At 36.7% G+C, this 27,708-nt stretch overlaps 1 protein-coding gene across 7 annotated transcripts in view; it reads left to right on the top strand.

Annotated features, from left to right (window-relative positions):
- Window positions 1–27,708, top strand: part of KDM4C (lysine demethylase 4C) — a 497,442-nt gene that overhangs the window by 341,227 nt on the left and 128,507 nt on the right. For all 7 annotated transcript variants that reach the window (XM_059411675.1, XM_059411674.1, XM_059411670.1 and 4 more), the window contains 2 exons: window positions 21,197–21,252; window positions 23,432–23,540. In XM_059411675.1, the coding sequence (XP_059267658.1) occupies window positions 21,197–21,252; window positions 23,432–23,540 (165 nt within the window). The remainder of the gene's footprint in view (window positions 1–21,196; window positions 21,253–23,431; window positions 23,541–27,708) is intronic.

The raw sequence follows: 27,708 nt of genomic DNA, 5'->3' as shown, positions 1-27,708 counted from the left end.
ACAGCATAGTAATAACTATAGTTAGAAATACTCTATTGTATAGTACTGTTCTTGAAAATTGCTAAGATCTTTAAAGTTCTTGCCACAAAAAATAAATAAGTAAAAGAAATTATGTGAGGTGATTTATTATTTTATTTATTATTTTGGTAATATTTCTCAGTATACACACATAAATTAAATCATCATGTTGTACATTTTATGTTATACATTTTAAACTTAGATGTTAAAATATCAATTATATTAAAGTAAAGCTGGGGGAAAAGGAGACTATAATAGCAACTGTATCATGGAGATAAGCATCAGTAATTTAAATTTTAGAAGCAAAGGCATTGTAGGTATTATTTCATCTAAGTATGGAAAGTAGTCAGTTTTGTCACTGTCAGCCCTGGCAAGGTAACTGAGGATGCATGCAAAGCTGGAATCAATGCTGACCAGCTGTCTTTTGATTTACCAGTTCTAACAAGGGACATCACTCTGGCCCCAACTGTTGTGATAGTTTTTAAGTAACCAGAGGCCGGAGCTTTGTCTCATTTAGCTCTGTAGTACCGTTATCACCTGTGCGGTGTTAGATCATTTCTGAAGGGGTGAAACATAAAGTAAGAAGGTTGTGATCACAGAGAAATGGGCCAGACCTTTGTGGCCTTTGGTGCTCTCACTGTTTTCAGAGTGTTGCTCAGTGATTACTGTGTTTCCTTTTGCTATTGTTTCTTTACTTTATCCATTTGTGTCAGTTAAAACAAGAAAGAAGCCTCAGCTTCTTCTTTGGAGCTTTAATTGAATGGGTTGGGGGAAGAGATAGGTTACAAATTTTGGATTGTACCCCCACTTAGATTCTAGGATCCTGGATCTATATCCAAATTCAAATGAAATGAAATAAAGAACCCCCCAAAAACCTGTCTGTCCTGAGATTTAGGTTGTACATCCCATCATTCTAACTAAATGTAATTGCTTTGTGCCGATTTCCCTATTTCAGTATCGCTTAGGTGAATAGATGCAACTGACTGAAAGCTATGTTCGAGTTTATGGCTTATAACTCAACTCTATTGGATTATTTTATTTTCAGCTATTTGTTTTCAACCTTTTTGTGACTATTTATAAAATGGATTTTGGAGCAGTTTTTACTCTGTTACCGTATGACTTGAGAGCACATGCCAAACATTGCCAAGTTCTGTTTTTAGGTATAGACTGTCAATACTCTGATTCTACCATGTTTTTCTTATTTTCATTTTTAATGTGAGTCTAATCACTTTTGATCTAATTTGCTATACTTTTCTCTAATCTGCTTCTTTCCACTGTATAATGACTATAAGTCATTACTAATTAAAAATGCTAGTATTCTCACTGTAAAAACATAGAATATGTATTGCTTTCTTTGAAGTTTTTTTTCCCACCTTTTCTTTTTTATCCCTACACTGAAAAAAATTTTTTTCCATTCTGGGTATTTCTGTGAAATACCTGACTACTCCTTTAAGGATACACTTCTGATTATGAAGAAAGATGTTTGTTAGATGTCTGGAATGGGCCAGTAACCTGAATACTTACTACTATCTAAAATAATAATAATAATAATAATAATAATAATAATAATAATAATAATTTATATGGTTTATATTATGTAGAGTAAAAATACGATTTTCCATATTATCTTTTGAAGAATTTATAATATAGAATTCCAAAGGGTAAAATAAATATCATCAGATTAAGGAGGTTAAAAGGGAATATGGATAAGATTTTCTTTTCTTAAAATTTATAGATTATGTAGGTGTCTGGTGATTTTTTTCTGTCTAGGTAATTTGGATATTTATTCAGGAACCTTTCAGGGGAGAGGGGCTATTAAGTTTTGTTTTAGTGCCATAAGTGGTGGTGAAAACTGCGTGTAAGGATTGGTAGCTTATCATGGAAAGTCACATCATACTCAGATTTATGACTTTGACAAATCATAAGTTGTCAATCTTCTGTCCTTGGCAGCATTAAGCCTGTGCTATAGTTTTTCATTGTCAGTGTGACCAATTTCAAATAAAGTGTGTATCATTTGTGCTATGTCTTGCTATGGAGCTTTTTTATTACTTTAAATAATTCTCGGACAGGTAAGCACAGTAGCTCACATACTTAAAATCTAAACAAAATCCAAATTAAAGAAAGATTTAAAAGCAATATAATGAAAAGGTTCTATTAGAGATTATATCTAAGATCTCTTCTGACCCTAAAAGCTCTTGATTCTGTATTGCTTTGTATGTCCATTTTGCTTTAATTAGCTTTCCTTAAGAATTGGGGACCTTCAAGCATACTAAATTTATCATGCACTTCTTAAACTAGTCAGATGTGTTGAATAGCAGAAAAGTATAAGAATACAAGTGGCACTGATAATTATCGGACAGATCGGTGTAGTTTTTATGAGCTAAAGAAAATTTTTAACAAACCATTGACCTCAAGGTCTTACTATAACTTTATCTACTTGCTTCTTGGGAATGCATGACAATATGCATTATCTAAATTCTTTTTTATTTTAGTATATCCTGTTACACTTAATTTAGAAGAATTTGTTTCAGTATTTTTGCTTACAAGTAATACAGTGTTAAAAAATAGCTATATATTATATTCTTGGGCAAATATTTGCCATTGTATGAAAAAGCAGATTTTGTAATGAAAAATTAAAAAAAACACTTTATAGGTTGGAATTTTCATTTTGTATAATGAAATGTACAAACTAAGTAATTGCACACATCTATTGAATAGCATTTATTGTACTACGTAGAATAATAAAGTTGTATTGTATATGTGTGACATATCTGTAATAACATTTTTTCCCCCAAAATGGTTTCAGGAAATCAAAACCCAAACATGAAATATGTTTTCACATTTATTCACTATGCCCTTTATTTTTCTTGTTTTTTTTTTTTTTAATGGAGTAACATAGATATGAACAAGTTATTCTTTAATGATAATTTGGGATTTGCATTTCCTTTCCTTTTATAAAGAATGGAATATGGAATTGCAGTGATTAAAAGAAAACATTTTGGTGTTGTATTTTTTTACTGCTTGACTATAAGTAAGTGATATCTATAGATTTGGTAGTGGTTGCCATTCATGCCCTCTAAGGCTGAACATATCTATTTTATTTGACTTCTGAAAGAAAATGAACTATTTTTTTTCTGCATAAATCATAGTCACAAAGTTAAATTCTAGAAATTCCTGAGGTGGTCTTTACAAAACTCACTCCCATAGTGTTGCTAAAGCTTGTAGACTGGAAGAATCTAAGTCATTTGTTGGAATGCATTTGTTTGAACTCCTGATTTGAAGTGTACATTAGTCTGTCAGCTCAGTCTCAGTCTCAGGTAAAAATGATTGACCTCTTGGAAGTGGTAGCTTGTCAGATCTTTGAGAACAGTTAAGTACCAACCTGTGTAACTTTCTCTTTACTCTGCTTGATGATTGGGAAGGTGGTTTATTGGGTAATCTTTGGTTCCCGCTTTGCATTGAGACTGGGTCTTATAGATGGAGGTGCCTCTGTTATGAAGCAACTCTAACTTAGCTCTGTTGAATCTCAAGGTAGTGCTTTCCCTCTCTCCATAATAAAGAGTTCTCTTAGGCTGGAGATTATTAAAGAAAATCTGTATGTTTAAGGTTTATGACCTTTGCCACATAACACAATCCTTACCCTCTTTAGTTCCCCAGATAAAAATAATAATACTGATAACCAATTTTTGAAATTGCCAATCATTATACTCTTTGAAGTCTTTTATTTAGAAAAGTAGAGTTTTATTTTTCAGCTTTTGACTTACATAATTCAGAATAACAATTGATTTAAATATAAGCTAATATAAGCAGCATACAGCTTCCATAAAATATAACACTGATAAGGACTAAAGAATTCTTTATCTCTATCAGAAATCTCCTTTTACAGTGAAGGAGCAGGAGGCTGGCTGAGGACAAAGCAAAAGCCGGCGCCTTGCACCCCCACTCATCCGCTGCCCTCCATATGTGTGGCGTTCCTCAGGCATCCCTGACTGCCATAAAATGATAAATGGTTAACTTGCTGAGATCACAATCCTGCAAGACAGGAGTCTACCTTGGTTTGCAAATGTCCTTGAGATTTACAACAAAGAAGTTACCTTATCAATAGCCCAATTTCCAAAGACACAGAACTCAGTTCCTCAAGCCCTAATGTCACCCTCCCCTCCATGAAAAACCGAAGGAGGCGGAGGTAGAAGGAAAAGTAAATAAAGTTAAATTTCTTCTAAACCTAAATCTCATTAACAAGGATGCTTGATAGCAGGAATGTAACATTCCACCAGGAGACTCCCAATTGTCTTTACTTGATAGTAACCAGGCCTTCAATATCCTGATAGTGCTTTTTTCGCATGCGTGGGCTAACCGGCCAGTTCTGCTTCTGTAAGATTGCTTTGTCTGCTTTCTTGTCTGCTTTCGCACGCAGGTCCCCTGACCCAGTCCACTGACGCCAAGTATGCCTGTTCAAACTATCTATCAATCAGCTCAGCCCCACCCAAAACTTGTTTGTATCTGTCTATAAAAACCCTGTACCAACCCAGCTCTGGACCTCTCAGCGTTATCGGCAAGGAGCAGCGCAGAGGTCCAGGTTCGAGCCTGCAATAAATGACCCTTGCTGATTGGCTTTGACTCACGTCTCTGGTGGTCTTTTAAGGTGGGGGTGATGAAGTTCTAGAACCTAGGTGAGGTTTGGTGGGCTGAGGTCTGGAGCCGATGACCAAGAAAGAATTCTTGAGACATCTTTGGTGCAAAATGGTGGTTTATTAAAGCACGGGGACAGGACCCGTGGGCAGGAAGAGCTGCTGCCCTGGGTTGTGAGGGATGGCAGGTTATGTACCCTGCTTTTGGGGGAAGGTGAGGGGAAGGGAGGTTTCGGTGGAGTTTTCATATGCTAAAGAGGGCCTACAAGGTGCCAGGATGGTCCAGGCCTGCCGGAGGCCTTGCCCTTGCTGCTGGATCAATGTTGTCTTTAGACCAGCCATTAACATTAAGATAGTTGGGAGACTTTTTGGTGGGGTGTCACAATCCTGCTATCAATCATCTTTGTTAGTGAGATTTAGGACATTTGTAAGCCAAGGGAGACTCCTGTCTAGCAGGATTGTGAGCTCTGCAAGTTAACTATTTGCTTATTGTTCATGGCAGTCAGGGCTGCCTGAGGGATGCTACACTTATGGAGGGCAAAGGGTGAAGAGGGGGTGCAAGGCACCAGCTTTTGCTTTGTCCTCAGCCAGACTCCTGCTCCCTCATCAGGGGTAATACTCTATTGGCATTTCAACAGATAATGAACCAGGGTTTTAGAGAGTCAGTCTTTTGCTCCCTGATTCCCCCTACAATATGGTAAGAGAGCCTGGATTTATAGCAGTACACTGGCCTTCAGATTTCCAGGCCTAGACTCATTTATCTGTTTCTTGTTTTTAGAGTGGGAAGAAGGCTAAGCAACTGGCCAGTTTTTGAACACGGTTTTCGAATGATTTTTGTTTGTTTCCATTGAAAGCTAATCTAGCACTAACTTCTAGCTAATTATAATAGAATTTGTTATCTACTTAATGTAGGTTAATTAGCATTACTGAATGGTTGAGTAAAGCAGTTTCTTTACCCTTTCATAATTACTCTAGTTTCTGCCCAGAGGACCTTCCCCAGAACTGGATAATCTTCTGAATCCAATTTGCCAACTGACAATAGCATTGACATTTTTCTTTTACGAAGAGCTCTGAAGTGGCTTTGTATGTAGATCAGAGCCATTGATTTTTAGATCAGTTTGGCTTATGGCCTTGAGTGGTCATGGTGGCACTGCTGTGCCCTGTGATGTGTTTTATGCTGTATTTTTTTTTTTTAATTCCTTGAGACACTTAAGACCAGGTGATAGGAGGCTGTCAGCCTAAAAGGCTGACTTTGATCCTCATATACAGTGAAACTAATATAAAAGAAAGGCTCTGTTCTTGTTAAAGGCAGGGCATTCACAAGTGCATGGTGGCGGTTTGTAGTCTAGTGGTTGCTTATGTAATTACTCCTCTCCATTGAGGTGTCCCTGTAAGCCACTAGCTGGGACCACACTCTCCCATTTGAGGAAATACATTTGGCTTCACAGTTACCTCTTGCTTCCTGAAGAGGCAGAGTGTTCTAAATAGCTGCAGCCTTAAACCTTGGCTCACAAAGGCCAGGGTGGTAATAATTATTTTAAATTTAACCAAATAGAACAGCACATTTGAGGATATCAATTATCCTGACAACATAGCTATGATGTGGAAGCCTTCCAGTTAGGGAACTGCTTACAGGCTAAAAAGTCCCAAATCATTTTTTTATTCTTTACTTTCTTCTTCCTCCCTCTCTTCACTTGGTAACAGAGAGAAAGAGAAGTCTACACAACTTATTTTAAGTGGAACTATATTCATAAATAGCTTCTTGATTGAGAACAAATGCCTCATTAATCTTAAGTGCTTCAACCAGAGAGCACAAGTGAAGTCAGGAAGAATAATGACTGACATTATGGGGAGCATAACATACTGTACTACACACCAGGATGTGCATGCCTGGAGGTCACCAGGCTATGAGGCACATCTCCTTAGCAGTGAGGAAAGGGAACCCTGGGGGTGGGGGGGAAGTGAAGTGCAGGCACTTCTCATGAATAGCAAAAATTAATCCAGTGACAGGATGAAGAAATCAAGTACTTTTTTATTTGTTATAGAAGGTGATGCTGGGAAGAAAGAATAAACCAGCTGGGTATTTACTTGAAAGCCAAATGTTGTACTGTTCTAACAAAGTAAGGTATATGTTCAACTTGAAGTACTTTGCTTAGGTTCCTGGAAATATGGTTATGTAAATGCATTAAGCTTCATGTGGATGATCTCTGACCAGTCTTAAATTATAGAGGTGCTTCTTGCCACTGCTCATGTGCTTGCCTTGCTACCCTGTATCAGATAGATACTCTGCAAATCTCAAATTAATTTTTATATTGGTGTAAGCAGTGCTATTAGGAAGATAAATCCAGGGAAAAATTGAATTTGAAATAAACAGTATGTATGGCTTTATATTCTTCTGTTATATTCCATTCATACAAATGGTTGTATATGACATTTAAATAGTTATAATGTAGTAAGTGCACAACCCCTCCCCAAGATGTCCATGTTCTAATCCCTGGAACCTATGAGTGTGTTTGTCAATGTTGCATAAAAAACAGAATTATGGTAGTAGATGAAATTAAGGTTGCTAATCAGCTTATGATATCTGGGTTTACCCAATGTAGACACGGGTCCTTGGCTATGGAAAAGGGTGGCAGAAGAGAAGGTCAGAATGAGGTAAAGTGAAAACTCTTGACCTGCTGTTGCAGGCTTTGTAAGTGGAGGGGGGCCACGAGCTGGGGCATGCAGGCAGCCCCTTAAAGCTAGAGTAAGAGCAAAGAAAAGCTAGAGAGTCTCCAGAAATGAATAACCTCACTGATCTTATTTTAGCCTTTGATTTTACTGAGGCCCAGTTTGGACTTCTGACCTAATGAACTGTATAAATTGGTGTTATTTTAAGTGATGAAGTTTGAGGTAAATTGTTACTGCAATAATATAGAACTAATATAGTGAAAGACCCCTCTCCTAGATAGACCCCTCCCCTAGTAGATAGATAGGATAACTAACTGCTTGTTTGCTTTTCTGTAAACCGCTGGCTTTTAGGTATGAAATTAGGTTATCAATTGTGTGAATTGCTCTCTTACCTTTCTCTAGCCCTGTGGCTTATAGAAATAATAGAGACGCCATGATGGCACTCCTCCCTTCCCCCTTCTTGCTCCCCTTCCCCACCTCTCCTTTCGCGCGCGCGGGCCCTCATAACCAATCAGCTTACTCCCCCCTCCCCGCCGCTCTCTTCGCGCGCGTGGGTCCCTGGAGCCAACCCGCAAACTCCAAGTATGCCTTTTTCAAAAGTTCAAACTGTCCACCAATCAGTTGCGCCCCACCCAAAACTTGTTTGTACCTTCCTATAAAAGACCCTGCTTCACTCCGGTCGGTGTGCTCGGTTAGCTGGAGCTGCCGACCACCCGCCTGTACCTGCGTGACAATAAACCTCTTGCTGTTTGCATCCAGTGGCAGTGTTGGATTCTTGGGTAAGGGGATCCGCGGGTCTTTCAATAGTATTCAGTAGAAAGCCTTTTGAAAGGGTCATTCATTTGTTTTCACTCTCAACTGGCAGTGTCCTTGCCCAGTCTGAAGCATGAGGCATCTTTCTCAGACTTTTTTCCTTTCTTACTAGCTCACAGCCTCTAGTTCCTGGAGTCCAGGAATCCTTTACCCCACTGTGACTCCCAGTATTGCTCCAGCTTTTCAGTCTCTCCCTCTGCTCTTGTCCTTACTATTGTTTTTAGCTAATATGTTTCCTTGAGCACACTTCCAGCTCTTCTTCCACTTGCTTACTTTGTTACTGTCCTTACAACTCAATCCTGGTAAATCCTATTATGTATCAGCTCTGCACCTGCATTCCTGTAGCTGACATTGGTGTGTCCTCAGGGATGCGAGTAATTCATGCTGCATTCCCATCATGCAGTCCCTCTACCACTGTCCAGGTGGACTGTTTCATAGCTCTGTCACCTGAAGCTTCCATTCTTCTCCCCCATCCTTACTCTGACTTTGTGAACTTACTTCACATTTCACTGAGCAACAGGAAGCCATCAGTGGAGATCTTCAAGTTTCCATCTGCATCATAGCCACAATATCTCTGCTTCTACCTTTGGCTACCCCCTCTCTTTTTATACACAGGATCATAGTTCCAATGATTCATCCCTTTCTTTCCCATACCAGCAGGTTTCCCCTCTCTAGATGATTCTCATTATCATCCAAATAAGCTGCTATTCCTTCTATTTTCAAATAAACTGATAAAACCTCTCTTGATCCTCTTCCTTACCAGGTCTACCCTATTTCTCCATGCCTCTTTGTATAGTAACACTCCTTAAAAGAATTGTCTTTATTAATCCATGTAACTATTCTTCCTTCAAGAAGTTCTCCACCCCCACCACTTCTCTGTTGGTTTAACAGAGTCACAGGCTTTGCCTATATTTTATAGAATTTCTGTTCCTTTCAGTTGATCACTGTCTCCCATTTAAAGCACTGTTTTTTCTTGGCTCCCGGAGCCCCACACACTCCTGCTTTTCCTCTTTATTTACTGCCACTTCTTTTCATTCCCCAGAACTCAAACGTGAGCCTCTTCTCTGAATTAACCCATTTGGTAATCTCATCCATGTCATAGCTTTGATGCTTTTAAACAGCAGCTAGTCATTGATGGCCTGTATTTATCAGTGTCTAGCTCAGCTTCTCTTCTAGGTTGTGGAGCACTATGGCCAACTTCATGAACAGGGTCTCCTTTCATATGCCTGACTGTCCTCTTTTTGTTTGTTTTTAAAATTTTTTTTTTAATTTCAATTCCAGTATAGTTAACATACAGTGTTCCATTAGTGTCAGGTGTACAATATAGTGATTCAGCAATTCTATGCATTCCTCAGTGCCCATCATAACAAGTGCATCTCCATCACCTATTCACCCCCCATCCCTGGTTACCATCAGTTTGTTCTCTATAGTTAAGAGTTTGTTTTTTGGCTTGTCTCTCTTTTTTATTCCTTTGTTTAGTTTCTTAATTTCCACGTATGAATGAAATCATATGGTATTTGTCTTTCTCCAACTGACTTATTTCACTTGGCATTTTTAATTTCTCCTCTTGAACCTTTATTGTCTGTTGTCAACACAGCCATTGGAATGATCCAATTAAAATATAGGTCAAACTAAGTTCTTGCTGTGTTCGAACCTCACTATCTCAATCAGAATAAAGTTGTTGACTTTTTCCATGGCCTATGAAGTCTTATTCCTCCTCTTAAATTTCTGATCCCTTTTCCTATTAGAAAAGGCCAGAATCTGCTGGCATCACTTTCTGTAGATTATTCCATGGCTCACTCCCCTAGCACTTGACATCCTCTACCACTTAAATAGTCTACTGGTTTAGTTTGTCTGCTATCCCAGCAGAAGGTAACTTCATTGAGAGCTGGATCTTTGTCATTCATTGAAGTTGCCCAGTGCCTGGAACATGATGATTAACCAATATTTGTTGAGTGAATATGTGTTTTCACTTACAGTACAAAATTGATGTGGGCATTTAAATTGGAGAATTCACTTGCTAGTATGAAATTCACTGAGCCTGTGGAATATCCACTCAAAAGATGACTGCAGGAAACCTGACATTTAGTTTCCTAATCACTCAGAATTCATGCCAGCCCTGTCCTTATGTGAGATCCTGTTCTCTCCTCAACCCTGATAAATGAGCCATAGCTCCAGAAATGGTTTCTTCCATGTTGTGTTGATCAGCACTTTGTAAGCTATCTTTCTGTAATGTGATTAATTACTCTTTGTTTTCCAAGCTCAGACAGCCCTATTTTATGGTTTTTGCATTTCTGTTATGAACATGGTTCATAAGTAAAGGTATGGGGAAATACTTCAATTTCATAATTTTCTATAGCACTGAAAATTGGCTTTAGTGGTACTTACAGATATGTCAGCTAAAATGAGAGCTTCTTATGAGGCAGCTTGAGAATGTTGGTATTGGCATTTCTTTAACTGATGTTATATAGAAGAGCCAGTGGAACATGATTTCCCTCCACCACGAATAACAAACAGCTGCAATAGCTAGCTGTATTATAACAATGTCCTTCTCACCACTGTTGTTAATGTTGTGTCAGCACTTTGATTACAAACACTCTTTTTCATGGTTTAATAACTGAGCCATAAAGAAATCATTCCACGTTGTAAACTGGTAAACTTGTGGTTCATTGCAGTGGTTATTTTTTATGAAACCAAATTTTAAAAATACTTAGTAGTGCTAGAAGGGAAGTTTTGTAAATGGTATTAGGTGAGGAAAAGGGACCTAAGCAGGAAAGGTACAATGTTCAATATATGATCTAATTTATATTTTTTCATTCAGCTTTTAGCTGCCCTGCTGTGGGGGGGAAGGGGGGTCGGTAAGTACAACAGAATGGCTCCTTTAATGCTGTACTTGGGAGACAAGCATAAAAGCTATCTTACAGAATAATCATTTTGTGACAGACATTTTAGTGTTTGTTAGTTTTGTTTTAGGAGACATTGGTTCACTAGCAATATATCTAAATCTTTAGAATGGTGAGTCATTTTACACTGGGGTGTTATTGTTCTTGGAAAAGGCATGCTCATTAAACATGAGATAAAATGAGGCTGGCAATGAGCCCTGACTGTTGAATTTTATTTATTTATTTTGTTCTTTTTGGGTGTCTCCAGAGGTTAGATTACAAAGGAGTTTTGAGACACTGAAAGACTCTGGAAGAAATCATAGTGCTCACTTAAAATTTTCATTTAAGTAAAGAAAATAGGCTAACCCTCCACTGTTACATTAATTTTAAATTACACATATTTAATAGAAAATGATTTAATTTCCTTGTCTGTGGGTTTTATTTCTTTTTTTTTTTTTTATTCTTCTTATTTTTTTTGTTATGTTATGTTGGTCATCATACAGTACATCATAAGTTTTTGATGTAGTGTTCCATGATTCATTGTTTGTGTATAATACCCAGGGCTCTAAGCAATCCATGCCCTCCTTAATACCCATCACCAGGCTCACCCATCCCCCCCGAACTCCCTCCATTCTAAAACCCTCAGTTTGTTGCCCGGAGTCCGTAGTCTCTCATGGTTCGTCTCCTATTCCAATTCCCCCCCTTCATTTTTATCTTCCTTTTCCTAATGTCTTCCATGATATTCCTTTTATTCCCCCAAATAAATGAAACCATATGATAATTGACTTTCTCTGGTTGACTTATTTCACTTAGCATAATCTCTAGCAGTCCCATCCATGTTGATGCAAAAGTTGGGTATTCATCCTTTTCTGATGGCTGAGAAACATTCCATTATGTATATAGACCACATCTTTATCCATTCATCTGTTGAAGGGCATCTTGGCTCTTTCCACAGAGTACTAAACATTGTTAAGACAGTCTCCCATTCTTTTCTTTTTTTTCTTTTTTTTTTTTTTAGTTTTATTTATCTCTGACAGACAGAGATCACAAGTAGGCAGAGAGGCAGGCAGAGAGAGAGGAGGAAGCAGGCTCCCTGCTGAGCAGAGAGCCCAATGTGGGGCTCGATCGATTGCAGAACCCTGAGACCATGACCTGGGCTGAAGGCAGAGGCTTTAACCAACTGAGCCACTCAGGTGCCCCGACAGTCTCCCCCATTCTTAACACTCTTGAATTCTCAATTCTCTTTTACAGAAAACTAATGATACTGTTTATTCAATAGTCCTTGCAGATCCTTTCTGTACATACATGAATGTAATGGCTTGCTGTTCCTGGGGGACCCAAATGGTATCACAGTTTAATAGGCTGTAATGTTTTCACTTAGTAATACAATGTATCATTCTTTGTAACTCAGTATTTATGGATCTACTAGATCTTTTCCATTGCTATTTTAAATTTCAATCTTAACTCTATTCTTATTAAAAAATCCAGAGTTTACAAATAGAATCTAAGCAACAGACAGTTCCTGTTGCTCCCAGAGGTAACTGTTTTCTCTGTTACAAACAGAAATGAGATGATTGCACATCCTTCCTTCTGTACAGTTAAAAGTTATCTGAGATTCTAAGAAATAGAATTGCTGAGTCAGTGATTTAAAATTTTGATAATGCCAAATTCCTCTCCAGAGCCACAATAACTTCTCACATACCCAAAGACCATATATATTTTGTTAATTTAATAATCTGAAAGAGATACCTCATTATTTCATTTTTCACCTTTTGTTCTTGAAGTTTTGTGTCTTTCATGTGTTTATTGGCAGTGAAGAGTCTTTGAATCAATCTTTTGCCTATTCTTCAAAAGTGTGGAAATATTTTCTTGTCTTATCATCTTCTGTTAATTTATACAGTATTTTATCCTTCAGAATGTTAAAATGTTGACAAAATAAAAATTTATTAGTCCATCCAGTATGCCCTTTATCTTTTAAATGTTATATTAAGAAGTCATATTTATCCTAAATTCATCAGTATATTTGCCTATTTATTTTAATACGTATATAGTTCTGTTTTATTTTTGAGTTTAGATCTATAAGTAATTGGAATTTATTTTTATGATTCAGAGGCAGATACACTCTTTCTCTGGCTCTGCCCCAGACAATAATTTCATTGTTCATTTAAATATATTATTGAATAGTTTGTATTGATTTTTGGTTATTTAGCTTTTCTTTTTTTTTTTTTTTAAGATTTTATTTATTTATTTGAGAGAGAGGGAGCATGAGAGTACACGAGGGGGTACAAGCAGAGGGGCTGCAGAGGGAGAAAGAGAGAGATGCAGGTTCTCTGCTGAGCAAGGAGCCCCATATGGGGCTTGGTCACAGGACCCTAGGATCATAACCTGAGCCAAAGGCAGATGCTTACCCAACTAAGCCACTGAGTGCCCCTCTTTCTTTTTTTTTTCTTCTAATTCTCTATTCAATTAAGAGTGATCTATTTGACATATTCTTTAATTTTTCCATTTCCATTTTTCTGGTTGTAGAAATTTTTATATTGTTGTTCTTAAAAATCTGATTTGTCCTTTGTTTATAGTCTCTTACTTATATTTCTTTTTTTTTTATAAAGATTTTTATTTTATTTTTATTTGACAGAGAGAGATCACAAGTAGACAGAGAGGCAGGCAGAGAGAGAGATAGAGGGAAGCAGGCTCCCTGCTAAGCAGAAAGCCCGATGCGGGACTCGATCCCAGGACCCTGAGATCATGACCTGAGCCGAAGGCAGCGGCTTAACCCACTGAGCCACCCAGGTGCCCTCTTACTTATATTTCTAATGCATTTAATTTTAAAACATTTTAAAGGGCTTATTTACATCTTGTGCCTAAGATATTATTCGTCTGTCTAGTTTTACATTATGTTTTTTCTTCTTGGAGAATCATATTTTCTTGCATGTTTTTGGAATTTTGACTGTCAGCTTATATTCCTTAGAACTTAATATTTGGGAATTTTTTAAAAATTTATTTTCAGTGTAACAGTATTCATTGTTTTTGGACCACACCCAGTCCTCCATGCAATCCATGCCCTCTCTAATACCCACCACCTGGTTCCCCCACCTCCCGCCCCCCACCCCTTCAAACCAATATTTGGGAATTTTTTGAGACTTTTTGATAGGTGCTAGACCCCCCTTCCAGCAATATAATATCATCCTACTTTATGAACAATGGAAGAATCTTACAACAGTTTGATTTCATTAAATCTCTCTCTCTTTCTGCTCTTATCTTACATTTACCATTACATACATTATACTCTGTAGTAGTATTATTTTAGTTTGAAATAGTCAGGGCTTTTTAGGAAACTTATAGTCTCTTTCTCTTTGTCTCTTGCTCTCATTCTCTCTTTGGATGTGTGTGTTTTTTGAAGATACAAAAAATTTATTTTATATTTACCCATGTATTTACTCTTTTTCACTGTTCTTCATTCCTTTGTGCAAATCCATGGTTCAGACTGCTATCATTTTCCTTTATTCTTTTAGATTTTTTGTCTCTATGAGATTGTTTTTATTTTGTCTTCATTTTCAAAGAATGTTTTCCTTGGAAATGAATTCTAGGTTGCCAGCTTTTTTCTTTCAGTATTTTTGTAGATATTGTTCCATTGGCATTTGCTTCTGGTTGTTTACTGAATGTTTTTTTCCTCTGCTTTTAAGTATGTTCTTTATATTTGGTTTTCACAATTTTGACTATTATATATTTAGATGTATTTACTTTGTATTTATCTGTTGGGGTTTATTGGGCATCTTGGGTCTGTGGGTTGACTTTTTTTTTTTTTTTTTCCTAAGAGAGTGGGGAGGGGCAGAAGAAGAAGAGACTAGTAAACAGCCTGCACAATTATTGCAGAGTGTGATGCAGGGTTTGATCTCACAACCCTGAGATCATGACCTGAGCTGAAATCAAGAGGTTGATGCTTGACTGACTGTGCTGCCCAGGCACCCTGGGTTGACAATGGTGGTGGTTTTTTTGGTTTTGGTTTATATTTTTTTCCCCCCACTGCTTTTGGAAAGTTCTCTGCCATTTTGTCTTCCAATTATTTTTCTCATCCACTCTCTCCTTCTATCCTTCTCAGACTGCAATTATACAGAAATTGAACAGGTTTTTTTTCCTTAGTTCTCTCTTCATTCTCACAGCTGCTTTCATTCCTTCTGTTTCCTATTCATGTCTTTAAAGTCATTGAAGTTTTATCCTCACAGTTCCAGTCTGCTTTGAAATATATTGAATTCAACATTATCAATGTCACATTTTTTTGTTTCTACCATTTACATTTGATTTTTAAATAATTCCCATGACTTTGTTAAAATATTCTTTCTCTTCATATGTTATCTTTTTCATTAGCTCCTTTAGCATTTGGAACATAGCAATTTTAAACTCACCATCTGATCTTTCCAGTATCTTGTTCATTTTTGTGTCTGATTTTATTGATTCTTAACTTTCTTAATCATAAATTATATTTTCTTGTTTTTTAGTGTACCTTGGGCTTTTTTTAAAATTGTGTGCTGGATATTTTGTTTTGTAGCAAATGAAGGTAATCTTATTTTCAGAAAGGGCATGGTCCTTTGTCAGGTTTCTAGAGCAGGAGTGAGATCAGTCTGATTTGTAGTTGAGCTAGGTCTGGGCTTTTTTGCAGCTTTAGTTTGACTCAGTCCACTCTAGTTTTGGATGTTTTGAAGATAAGATCAGGATTTTCCCTTTAGCAGTATCTGTTCTCTGACCACTGTGGAAACTATCACATCTGCCTGCTTTCCACAGCTGAGTTGGCGGCTTTTAGAATTATAGAAGATCTCTTCTTGCTTTAGAGTCCAGCTGCCTGCATTTGAGGTTCCTGGAGAGTTTTGTTTTGTTTTGTTTTCTTCTCTCCAGGTCTGCTGCTTGTTTTTTACACCTCAAGGGAGTTATTGACAGATCTCTATTTCATTCTCTGCTAAACCACTATACCCAGATCATTCACTGGTGATGTTATGCATAAGTTGTCTAGAATCAGTTAACTTTTCACATATCTAACCACTGTTCTTGTATTGTGTTTCTGGAATGCTTTACATTTACTATCTCATTTAGGGAAATAGTATTTTTCTCCCTTTATAGGTAAGATATCTGAGGCATAGCCAAACTATGATTTTGAACTTTGACCATCGGTACTTTATTAAATATCAGGATAAAGCCTGGTTCTCTGGTATCACTGTTGTTCTATGAGTTAAATTGGATTCATGTAGCCTGAAGTGAGACTGCAAAGACAAACTAAAATGTTACTTTTTGCCTCAAATGGTATCATTCTTTGAAGGAAGAAGTGGAGATAAATTTAATGATATGATACCAGTGAGGAGTTTTATTAGCTAGGTGAGTGAAACAAATGGGAACACAAATAGTTATATAGTATATGCTGCTTATAACACATTTTTTTTATGATATGGGTTCTTTTAAGGGGATTAATTAAAAAATGGATTCTTGGGCGCCTGGGTGGCTCAGTGGGTTAAACTCAGGTCATGATCTCAGGGTTCTGGGATCGAGTCCCGCATCGGGCTCTCTGCTCAGCAGGGAGCCTGCTTCTCCTTCTCTCTCTGCCTACTTGTGATCTCTGTCTGTCAAATAAATAAAATCTTTTAAAGAAATGAATTCTTAGTCATTTATAGAAATGAGGAAATGGGGTCTTGGTTATACCCTTTATTGTTATATTCTTCATAGTACGGTTAAGTACACATAGGTCTTCTCACCTCCTAAATTGTGAGCTTCCCAGAAAAGGCACCTTTTCCTGTTTATTTGGGCATTCTATTTTGAAATCTTTTGCCTTGCTTTATACTGAGATAGAAGATGCTGGTGAAAAGGAGCATGGACTTGTGCTCAGGCAGACCCGTACTTGAACTGCAATTTCTACTTTTGTTGGTAGGTTAAGGGTTGGAAAACTGAAGCCTGTGGGCTAAATCCTGTTCACTGCCTGTTTTTGTGAATAATGTTGTTATTGGGATATAGCTACACCCATTCATTTACGTGTCATCCTACAGTGTCAGAGTTTAGTTGCAACAACTGGGTAGTCCAAAGCCTAAACTAGTAACTATCTGGCCATTTACAGACGAAGCTTGATAGCTCTGGGATTGGATGATTTTAGAAAAGTTACTTAATCTCTTAATCTCAATCTTAGTTTCCTCATAAGTGAAGTAGAATATAAATTACCTAATAAGTTCATGTTAAGGAAGGGAGGTAAATGATATAATGTTTCTGGCAGGGTATCCAGAATGAATTAGGCCTTTAATATAGCTTTTATTCTTCTAAGAGAAAATATTTATTATTGATAACCAATTTAATAAATCAGTATCCTGAAGGTGCTCTATCACCCCTATATTCTCGTTCAATTTTTTCAGTGAACTAGAAGATGACCAATACTAGTACAATTAGTGTATTTGGTAGGTATCAACCTTTATGTGTATCATGCATTATATGGATTCTTAAAAAACGTTGGGGTACTTTTCAGGTAAGGAATAACCTTTTAAATTTTAGAATTATCAATTTTGTTGCCTGACAATAAGGTACTATTTAAGAAAGGAAAGAAACGTTAAAAGGTTTCCTATGTAATATTGCTTTTATTGGGTTGGTTATAAACATAGGCATTTAATGCAAGTTCATTTACAAATGAATGGGTTGACAGGTTGACATGTTTGTGCTTGTGACAGATCAACCCATGAGAGGAGGGATGGTGACTCAAAACAGTGACATAACTGGACATGACTTTTTTCTTTCCTACTTACTTTTTCAAAATTGAGTGAATTGAACAGAAACCATGGTATCATATATATCATATAAGTAACTGCTTGGTCATGAATATTTTTTGTCTTTAACTAGGAAGTATGATTTTTCAAGTAAATTATAGCAAAAATAGCTCCATGTCAAATCATTGTTTTTTTAACTCCCTGTTAAGACACCGAGTCTGCAACTTCCTTTTCTTAGTGTCCCAGTATGTGAAAATGATCTTTGCAATTTTTTAATCCTTTGGTAGTTTTCAAGATTTTTACTTTGTCCTGTTTTACCATTTTCTCATTTATGTAACAAATTCATGTGGAGGATGTATTCTCTATTGGGTATCACAGTAGAGAAAGAGTAACTTGACAAGTATTTCCATAGCACTCATCAAGCTTACAGTTTATTCAGGACAGCAAAAAGAATTCCACAAATAGTTAAGAAGAGTAATGAATGAGAAGTAACTGGGCCAGGGGATTAGGAAAGCCTTCTTTGAGGAGTCAGCATTTAGGCTGAGATGTCAAGGATGTGTTCAGTATAATAAATAACAAATGGTGTAGGGTTTGTCCGAAGTATCTGGGGGCACAGGGTGTCTATGCATGGAGAATAGTACAGTGTGAATCTGGACAAGTTCCAGGCCTAATGACCCTGGCCTCTTGGGAACACGTTAAGTACTGAGTAGCATTAAAACCCATTCAGTTGTGTTCTAGGTTGACCTAGGGTGGCTGTTGCAGTAGTTTAGGTCTGCTGAAGCATGCTGGGGCTATCCATTAATGTGGCAGCATTGATGATGGAGAGAAGGCGGCAGATTTGGACATTGGATTGTACTCAGTTAATTGGATCTAGTATGATAGGGAAATTATATCTTCCAGCATGAACTAGAAAGGATGCTTGATGATACTGATAGGAAACAGTGGGGAAGTACAGGCTTGAGAAGGAGACATTGTTCATTTTTGCATGTGTGTTAGAGATGCCTCTTGAATGTCAGTCAGACATATTAGGAAATTAATGTTTGAGTCACTCACTGGCCTTTTGAGAGTCAAACGCCCCACAAGCAGGTGTGGATAGAGAAGCAAGTGAGGTCTCTTACAAAAACTGTAGTGTTTAAAGAGTGTGAAAGAGATACCTATTAAAGCAAGCAGAGGATCAAAAAGAGGTGGAAGACAGTGAGGAGCATGATGGGTCATAGAAGCCACAGGTGGAAACTGTCAGGCATTATCAACAATGCTGAATGCCACTTACAGGTCAGGTGAACCAAGGACTTGGAATTATCCATTAGCTTCTGTGACATGGAGGTCACTGGTAATCCCAGAAAAAAAGCAGTTTCATATTATGGCAGGTGGAATCTTCTCAACCTCCTTTAAAATCTTGAGTCTGTGTATTCTATTTGAGAGGATTGTCTCCTCCTGTTGTGGTGGTGCTGTGCAGCACATGTACCTTTTAATGATCCTCCTCAGGTGCTTTCAAGCCGCTTCCATGCTGCTTTGCTGTATTTAACTCTGCTAGCTTGTCCCTTTAGGCTTCTTCTCACTCCTAGTTTCATTAATCAGGCATCTAATGCTCTTAGTGTCTGAACTCCTCGCCATCCACGGCTCTCCTTTGCTGCATTCTCACTTCGATACTGACATCTTTTTATAGTCAATGAAAATACTTTACCTCATGTTTTATTTTCATTTTCTCTCTCTCTGCAGAAATTATGATAAACTACTGGAAAACTCTTTTTTTTTTTAAAGATTTTATTTACTTATTTGACAGACAGAGATCACAAGTAGACAGAGAAGCAGGCAGAGAGAGAGAGGAAGAAGCAGGCTTCCTGCTGAGCAGAGAGCCCGATGTGGGGCTTGATCCCAAGACCCTGGGATCATGACCCAAGCTGAAGGCAGAGGCTTTAACCCATCGAGCCACCCAGGCGCCCCATGGAAAACTCTTAAAATCAGTCATGTTTTGTGAAATTGTTCTTAAATAATTTGGATATTATTGAATAACTTGAATTACTGAATTTCTCATTTTTAATATTTGGACTGAACTTATACTCTCATTGTGTGCTTCATCAAAATTATTATGTCAAGGGGCTCTAGAATCTGGCTTTGTTACAGAGAAAATCCATCAAGTTATCTCCATGAGCTGGGCTTATAATGGATTCAGATGTATATACAAACACAGGGCAAATTTTGCTACTCTAACTTTTAATAGTAACCCAGGAAATTTCAAATGAATGTGCAGAGTTTCCAGTCACATAAAACCATTGAACATTTCTGGTTGTTTGGGTTTTTTTTGCTGCCTGTTAGGAGTTATGCTGGTATATTTATTCTCCTCAGTTGTTTTGGTATTGCTCTCCTCAGAAAAATTAAAGCTATAGAGTTTGACACCCCATTATTAACAGTAGATAAATTAAAGGGATTCTTCATAAAGTTAGGCAAAACTTTAGTTAAAGAAGATCACCTTGAAGAACAAATAAATTTTGTATGTATTGCTTGGAGAGGGGGGAAAAAAACCCCAAAATAACGTGTAGTTACTTAAAAATTTTATTAATGTAATAAATTGGACTTCTATTAACATTGAAAATAAAAGTAAGGTTGAAAATTAAAAAAAACTTTAGGTATTTAATTTAAAAATTCTAGGTCAGCAAAAGGCATTGCATTGCTGTCTGGTCTTGTTTTTTGATGGACTTTTCATAGAATTGTAGTGAAAAATGATAATTAAATTCTGTATTTGTGGTAAAGTGAGTCAGTCATCTTGGAGTGCAACAGTCTGTGCCAATCTAAGACATACACAGAAATGCCCAAAATATAAACTTATGTGGGGAGAAGAAAGGAAAACATTTCATGGTACCTTTTTCTGGGGGTGGATAGCCTGGGTTTATCAGTACAGTTTTTCCAACACTGTTTGCCCACTGACAGAAAGGCCTAAATGATATTTTTATGAAAAGAATATCTCTCAAAAAGAGCTTCCTGCCAGTCATTAATTGCAGAATGAACCCCACCAATACTCTATTTTGTAGTTATTCTGTATACACAAATGGTTTCCCAGAGCACAAGAGAATTCAGTCATATATGTATTCTCTGTTCTAGAATTCTAGTAAATAGTCTCCAGGCTACCAAGTGCTCTGTGTTGTATTTCTCCCCTGGAGATGGCAGGTGAACATGATACCAGGGTAATGATGATTCCCTCTAGGATACATGTATATCAAGAATATTTTTGTGCGTACTCTCACTTTACCTCCCTTCTTTTTCTTTTCCTTTCTTGAACTGCTCAGAGATAGACCTTTATGAAGTTCCTGATAGCTTTAATTTTAAAATAAAAAATTGGAATGTATGGGGGTATTTAGATAATATTTAGATAAATAGTAATGATGTCTGTTAAATGAGTCTGATAATTGTGTGTGTTTTTTGTTTGTTTGTTTGTTTGTTTGTTTTTTCCTCCTAGGAGTGTTGTCTTTGCAATTTGAGAGGGGGTGCTCTTAAAGAAACAAAGAACAACAAGTAAGTAATGTGTTAATTGTGTTCAATTTTATTGTTTCCTTCTCCTCTTTAGAGTGTTGAACCTCTGTGTGGACAGTTTGCTGACATTGTTTCAAAGCTTTTCTTGTCCAGACCTGAGGCTGGGATTACTTGCATGTCTTCAGAGACTGTTACTGACAGAGTCTGTTACTGACAGCTTGTTCACCTCTCCTGGTTGAAGGTGGTCTAAGCCTTGCTTCCATCCATGTCTTTGACACCCCTCTTTTACTAAAGGCGGTTTGAAGGTGAAGGCACCCCATATCATCTAGGTGCCATTGGAATCCTAGTGTTTAATGTGATGAATCCTATTAGTCTAATAAAAACAATGTGCCTCAAAAACAGTGAAATCTGTTACCTTCAGATAAATAAAATCAATCATAGTCATAACATTAAAACAAAGCAACTTACTATTAAAACTAGCAAATTAACAAGAAAGTGTATGTTCTTAAAATAGAAACATAGGGAGGAAAAATGTTGATTTTACGATTTAAAGGGGGACAGTTGAAGAATATGAAGAGAATCTTGAAAGAGAGTCAGAAGTGAACATAAAACAAAGGTAATCTGGTTTTTAATGTGGTTGTTGAAATACATTTTTGCATGAATTTTATTTTCATGACCCAATTTTAGTATTTAAAATGAGGCCAAAGCATTTTAAATATCCCTTTGGAAATAGGAGAATGTAGAAATGATAGAGGCAGAGATGGTAATATGGCATTAAGGGCCAAATCCAGCTCCAAGATATGTTTTAGTTGACTGAAACACCATTTTATAAATTTGATACAAATTAAAAGTTGAGAGATTTATACAAATTTTTTATACAAAAATTTTTATCTGTACTTGAAAAATAATTGTACATCTCTTTTTGACAATAACATGTTGGGATGAGGACCTGGCCTAGATGGAACAGATGATCCCCATGTTAGCATGATTTTCCAGTATATTTGCTTACCTCCTGGCTGGCCCTGAGGGTGCTGGAGTTGGGACCCCTGGTATATAATGTAATGATCAAATTAACATAACTATGTGCACATGCACATGTTTCAAATTGCTTACAAGGAAAAGTGAAGGCATTTATCATTCCGGTGTTGATAAAGTTTAGTCTAATAGACTAATTTTTACTTAACTATGGATCTTCCTTTTTCACAGCCCTAGTTAATGTGATTGGCACTTATACTAAAAAGTGTTGTGAGGTCTAGGATATTGCACAGGTCATGTAGACTGTGAACTGCTTTAGGTGGTTCCTGTGTAGACAGAGATGGTAAGAACTTCTCTCTCTAAATTTGGGCTAGGAAGGAAAGGAATAGTGTTTACTATAGATTATAGTATTTATTAGATTTAAAAGAATGCCCTGATGGGGTTGACACTTGTCCTCTCTTCCTGTGGTCTTTGAAGGCAGGATGGAGTCTCATGTTGTCTGAGTGACATTCTTTTAGACGTAAAAATAGGCTTATGGATATGATAATTCCTTTAAGATGTCTTTAAACTTTAAGAGTCTTTATATTTACTTGGGGCATGACATTTTTGATAAACTAGTGTTAATGGGGATGTCATTTTTCTGGGTAATTCAGAATTCAGCTTTAAGTAAGAAATGAGAAAACCAGCTAAATTTCATTCCTCCTTATCTCTGGGTTCTTTTGGTTATAGTAGGATTGCAATGAGAAAATTTAATTAAAGACTTAATCAATGTTAATACTTTTAGACGTCTTTACTGTTTGTTCTAGTTTTTGTGACTCTTGTATTATGTAAAAAGATTATATACTATACCCACTTCATACTTTTTATTAATTGAACTAATCTTTTGCTACATATTAATTAGCTTAAGTATATTAAACACCTGTTATATTTCAGTACCAAATGAAATAGGAAACATTTCAGTATTTTGTAGAGCCAGTGTGGAAAAATACTGTATATTGATAGGATCGAGTCTTCGGTCTTCACTCCATTCTTCATGCTGGAGTGGTAGGCAGGTGTGGTACTGAATCTTTCCAGCTATCACCCAAGAGGTTTAAAATTCAGAGTCTGTTTGTGACGGATTTAGGCTTTTGGCTTTCTTTCTTGTCTGTGTATTTACTCTCTGTGAGAATTGCCACTGCCTAGCTGAAGTATACAGTATCTAAGTTTAGGGAACTTTTTTTCATGTTTCATGTCTCCTTTCCTGTAGGTGGGCCCATGTCATGTGTGCTGTTGCGGTCCCAGAAGTTCGATTCACTAATGTCCCAGAGAGGACACAGATAGATGTAGGCAGAATCCCTTTACAGAGATTAAAATTGGTGAGTGGCAAAGCTTCTTTTTTTTTTTTTAACCTCATAAGTTAGTGTTAATTTCAAGTTCTGAATATTTCTTCTAATGTCAGATTCTCAAGATAATTTTTCTCTTAGTGTCATTTCATTATTCTACCTTTTTTCTTCCTTTAGCCTAAATCTACTTATCTGTACATATTCTTTTCCTGTTATATTGTAGGTATGATATAACCTTCCTCAGTTCTGTTTGAAATGAGGCAAAGGAATACTACTTTTTCTGGATAGTGTGAATTTTCAAAGTATAGGTCATCTGGTGAGGTTTGTTAGTAATATACCTGACCTGTCTGTCTGTATTTAAATTGTTTAGTTTTTCTCTCTGGCCTCTCTTTGGTTGTTCCTGACTTAGCGGATTCACCTAACCTGATTCCATCATTTCTTAACTTAGATTTCTAGATAAATAGAAAAACTTTTATTATTACCAAGGAATATTTTTTCATTTACGAATAGATATAGGTCATTTAATTTGCCAAACTCTTTGGCTGATTATCTTCTGACTAGTTTAGAAACTTTCATAAAATCTTCCTAATGCTTCTCTTTGTTAGGAATATTTTTCATTCCAAGGATAGGCCTTTCATCCCTCAACTAGAGTTAAAGTGTGAGCCAAGAAAGCATTAGTTTAGGCCCTTAGCTTTCATATTTAAATAATTTTCTCTAACATTACATTGCATGATTTTAAAATACGGGAGTGTGTTTTACATGCAGACTTCATTCCCTAAAATTTCTTCAGTACTTGTTATTTATTTTTTTTAAAGATTTTATTCATTTATTTGACAGAGAGAGATCACAAGTAGGCAGAGAGAGAGGAAGGGAAGCAGGCCCCCTGCTGAGCAGAGAGCCCGATGTGGGACTCGATCCCAGGACCCTGAGATCAAGACCCAAGCCAAAGGCAGTGGCTTAACCCACTGAGCCACCCAGGCACCCCAGTACTTGTTATTTTTAATGTGAGGTCTTTCCACTATAGAATATTTTGGGCACTGTAGCTATAACTTTCTACCAGTCTCTTCTCCATCAGGGAGCTGCGTATATCGTCTCTGGACCTCTGTCACAGGCACCTAGCATCTACAGTCTTTTATTCTCAGAGACGGGAAAGTATACACTGTTGTTTTCCATTATAGGTGCATCAAGAATTTCATATTACTAGAAAATATGTGGTCCTTTACAGACCTGATGATTGTCATTGGCAGGTTTGAGTGGTAGCACCACGGTGCTCAGGATGTGGTAATGGAAGTTTTGTGAATGAAATAGGTCATTGAAATGGCTTTAAAGCTCACAGTGATTCAGAAGAGAGCAAAAAGTTCATCAGCTCCTGGACTTCCATAGGAAAGTTTGAAACCTTGCATCTTGGTCACCAGTTAAAAAAACACAAACACATACCAATGAGAATCAAACAAAAAATGTTTGCCAGAATTAAGACTATAAGGTAGGATATTTTTTAAATGTTGAGTTCTTCACATGTTGAAGAATTTAATGTTTAGTATGACAAATATAAACAAATGCCTTATATTTTAATTTTTTTCTAATTTACAAGTAGTATGTATCTGTGAAAATTCCAACAGTGCATTTAAAAATGTCTTTGGTTCTCTATCCTGAAAGATGACTTCTGTTACCAGTTTAATGGTCTTGATGCTTTCCTTTAAGGAGCTATATCCTGGCTAATCTAGTATGTGAATGCTGATTTATTGTTACACCAGTCCCGAAGGGGTTTTAAGGAAACAGCAGGAAGGACAACATGAGATTGTTTCCATGCCATTCAGAAAGTTATATTTAGAAATTTGACATCTGAAGTGGCAAAGCTTACTGTTTTTTCCTTGGTGCTATGCTTCATCTTGATTGTATATATCACATGTTCTTTATAGAATGTCTTACACCCTTAAACAATTGATACCTTGAAAAGCATATGTTTTTACTGAATTTAAGATCACCCAAAGTCTACTTCTAATGGCAGTATAGAGCTGTTCATTCACATATTTGGGTGAAATTAGCAGGCTATAGATCAGATTTTTTTCTGTTTTTAATAGTTTTATATGCATGGAGAGTTTCTTGGTATTTATCAAGTGGTACTTATCAAAATGATTACAGTGGTTAAGTGGAAAAATACAAAGAGAGACTTCATTTTGGGGATCAAAAAACCTCAAAAATTCTGTTGCAGTTTGAAAGTGGGCAACAACCAAAAGTTTAGATGAATATTTTACCAAGAATTGTCAAGAAAGCACCATCACTGTGGTGAATCTCCCATCAGATAGCATCTGTGACCAGTCTTTCTCATTTAGTGATCAGACTGTGGTGTGGGATGCTCTGCCCTATATGTACAGTCAAGAGTATGCTTTCCTGACATTAATATTGTGTTAAAGTTTAAGCAATCTATTGGTATATGGCCAACGTTAGATGTAAGTATTAGTTTATTTCACCAAACCATTATTACCTTACCTTGCCAGGTACTTAGTATACATTTTTAAATAAGACATTGTTCCTGTCTTTTAGCATCTTACAGTCTAGGTGGATATTCTCAACTTAGGCTCTATCGACCTTTTAGACAATTTTTTGTTCTGGATGACTTTCGTGTGCATTGTAGATTGCAGCATCCCTGACCAAACAGACAATGCCAGATAATTTTCGGGAGACAATATCATTTCCATTTGAAGACCCACCCACTGGTCTATAGGGAAGACATATATATAAAGAGGATATTTTAACTTTTGTCATTTTCAGACAGAATATCTTAGTTGAAAGAAATAAGTTGGAGGCTATGAGAGAATGGAAATTCTTAATTGTTTTTAAAAGTAATCAGAATTTATTTTGGCAAATTGAATTTATTTGCAAATAAGAAACTCAGCAACAGGTGTGTATTTACAACTGTATAATTTATTATATAATTTGATTATTTTAACATTACTTGTTTTTATAAAAATTGAAGAACCTTGAATTGTAATCAAGTGGGGGGGAGTGTGTGCACATGCACACACACACACACACACACACACACACACGGTAATTTTGAGTACACATGGAATAAAAGGCAGCAATTTGTTACTTATTATTTCTGCTTCTGACTTAAAATTACTGTGGCTGGAGAGTTTGATCACACAGTACCAATGGCTTCTGCCTTTTTATGGTTTCCTCTTAAAAAATTTGGTAAATTTATGCACAAGTCTTTGTAAGTGGTTCCTAAAGCAAGCATTGACTGATGAAGCAGCTGCAAGGGGGACTCTGAGCCTCTGCCCTGTGCCCACTAGGTGGTGCTGCTGGACCAGTTTTTCATCCCATTGCCCTTAAATCACCTCCCTAACAAGTGCCTATTCAGAGTCGTGTGTGTGTGTGTGTGTGTGTGTGTGTGTGTGTATGTATGTATGTATGTATGTAAAAGAGAGAGAGAGACAGATGGATAGATGGCACCAAGAAAGGGAAAGTGCTTGCTACTGGCTGTACATTCAAAATGCTCAATTCCAGAGGGCAATTTTTCAGTTCAGTTTTCATTTAGTCATAGGAAAAGAACAGTTTTCCCTTGGGGCAAGTTAGTATTTTTCTGTATAAGTAATAAGCAACACTAGTAACAGCTAGTAACTGCAAGAGGCTTAAAGAACAGCTGATGGCAAACAAGTTTAAAATGTCTTCTGAAGTATGAAAGCTGTATATTTTAAAAAATAATCATTATTATTAGTCTTTCTAGAACATGGAATACTGGAGTTTATGCACAGGTATTTGAATGTTTTGGTAATACTGTTGTTAGCCTTTTATTTATTCATTGGTTCAACTTGCAGCTTTTGAAATACCTTTCTGTTCAATTATTTGTGTAGGAAGAATTTTTTTTTTTTGTAGAGAATATAAGAAGATTTATTTACTTTAGTAGATTTTCCCTCTTACTTATAATGACCCTTTTTTTTTTTAAAAAAAAAAAGAGGCAGCAAATGGAAATTCCAGTGCTCATCAGTGGATTATGTTGATCTTAAAATGCTTTTATGAAGAACCTTTATCTCATCCAGCTATCTTGTTTGGTAACATCACAGGTGTGGTCTCTGCTCATTAGATAATTAAATGGACAGCAATGATGACACTAGACTTCTTTTCAAGACAATGTATTTCATTTTGTGTGGTTGGTAATTTTAAATACTTTAATAAAATACATTAATTTTTAAAAGCT

The sequence above is a fragment of the Mustela nigripes genome, chromosome 9, assembly GCF_022355385.1.
Source record: "Mustela nigripes isolate SB6536 chromosome 9, MUSNIG.SB6536, whole genome shotgun sequence".
Taxonomy (NCBI): domain Eukaryota; kingdom Metazoa; phylum Chordata; class Mammalia; order Carnivora; family Mustelidae; genus Mustela; species Mustela nigripes.
Note: the sequence above shows the minus strand (reverse complement) of the source record. Positions and strands in the feature narration are given on the sequence as shown.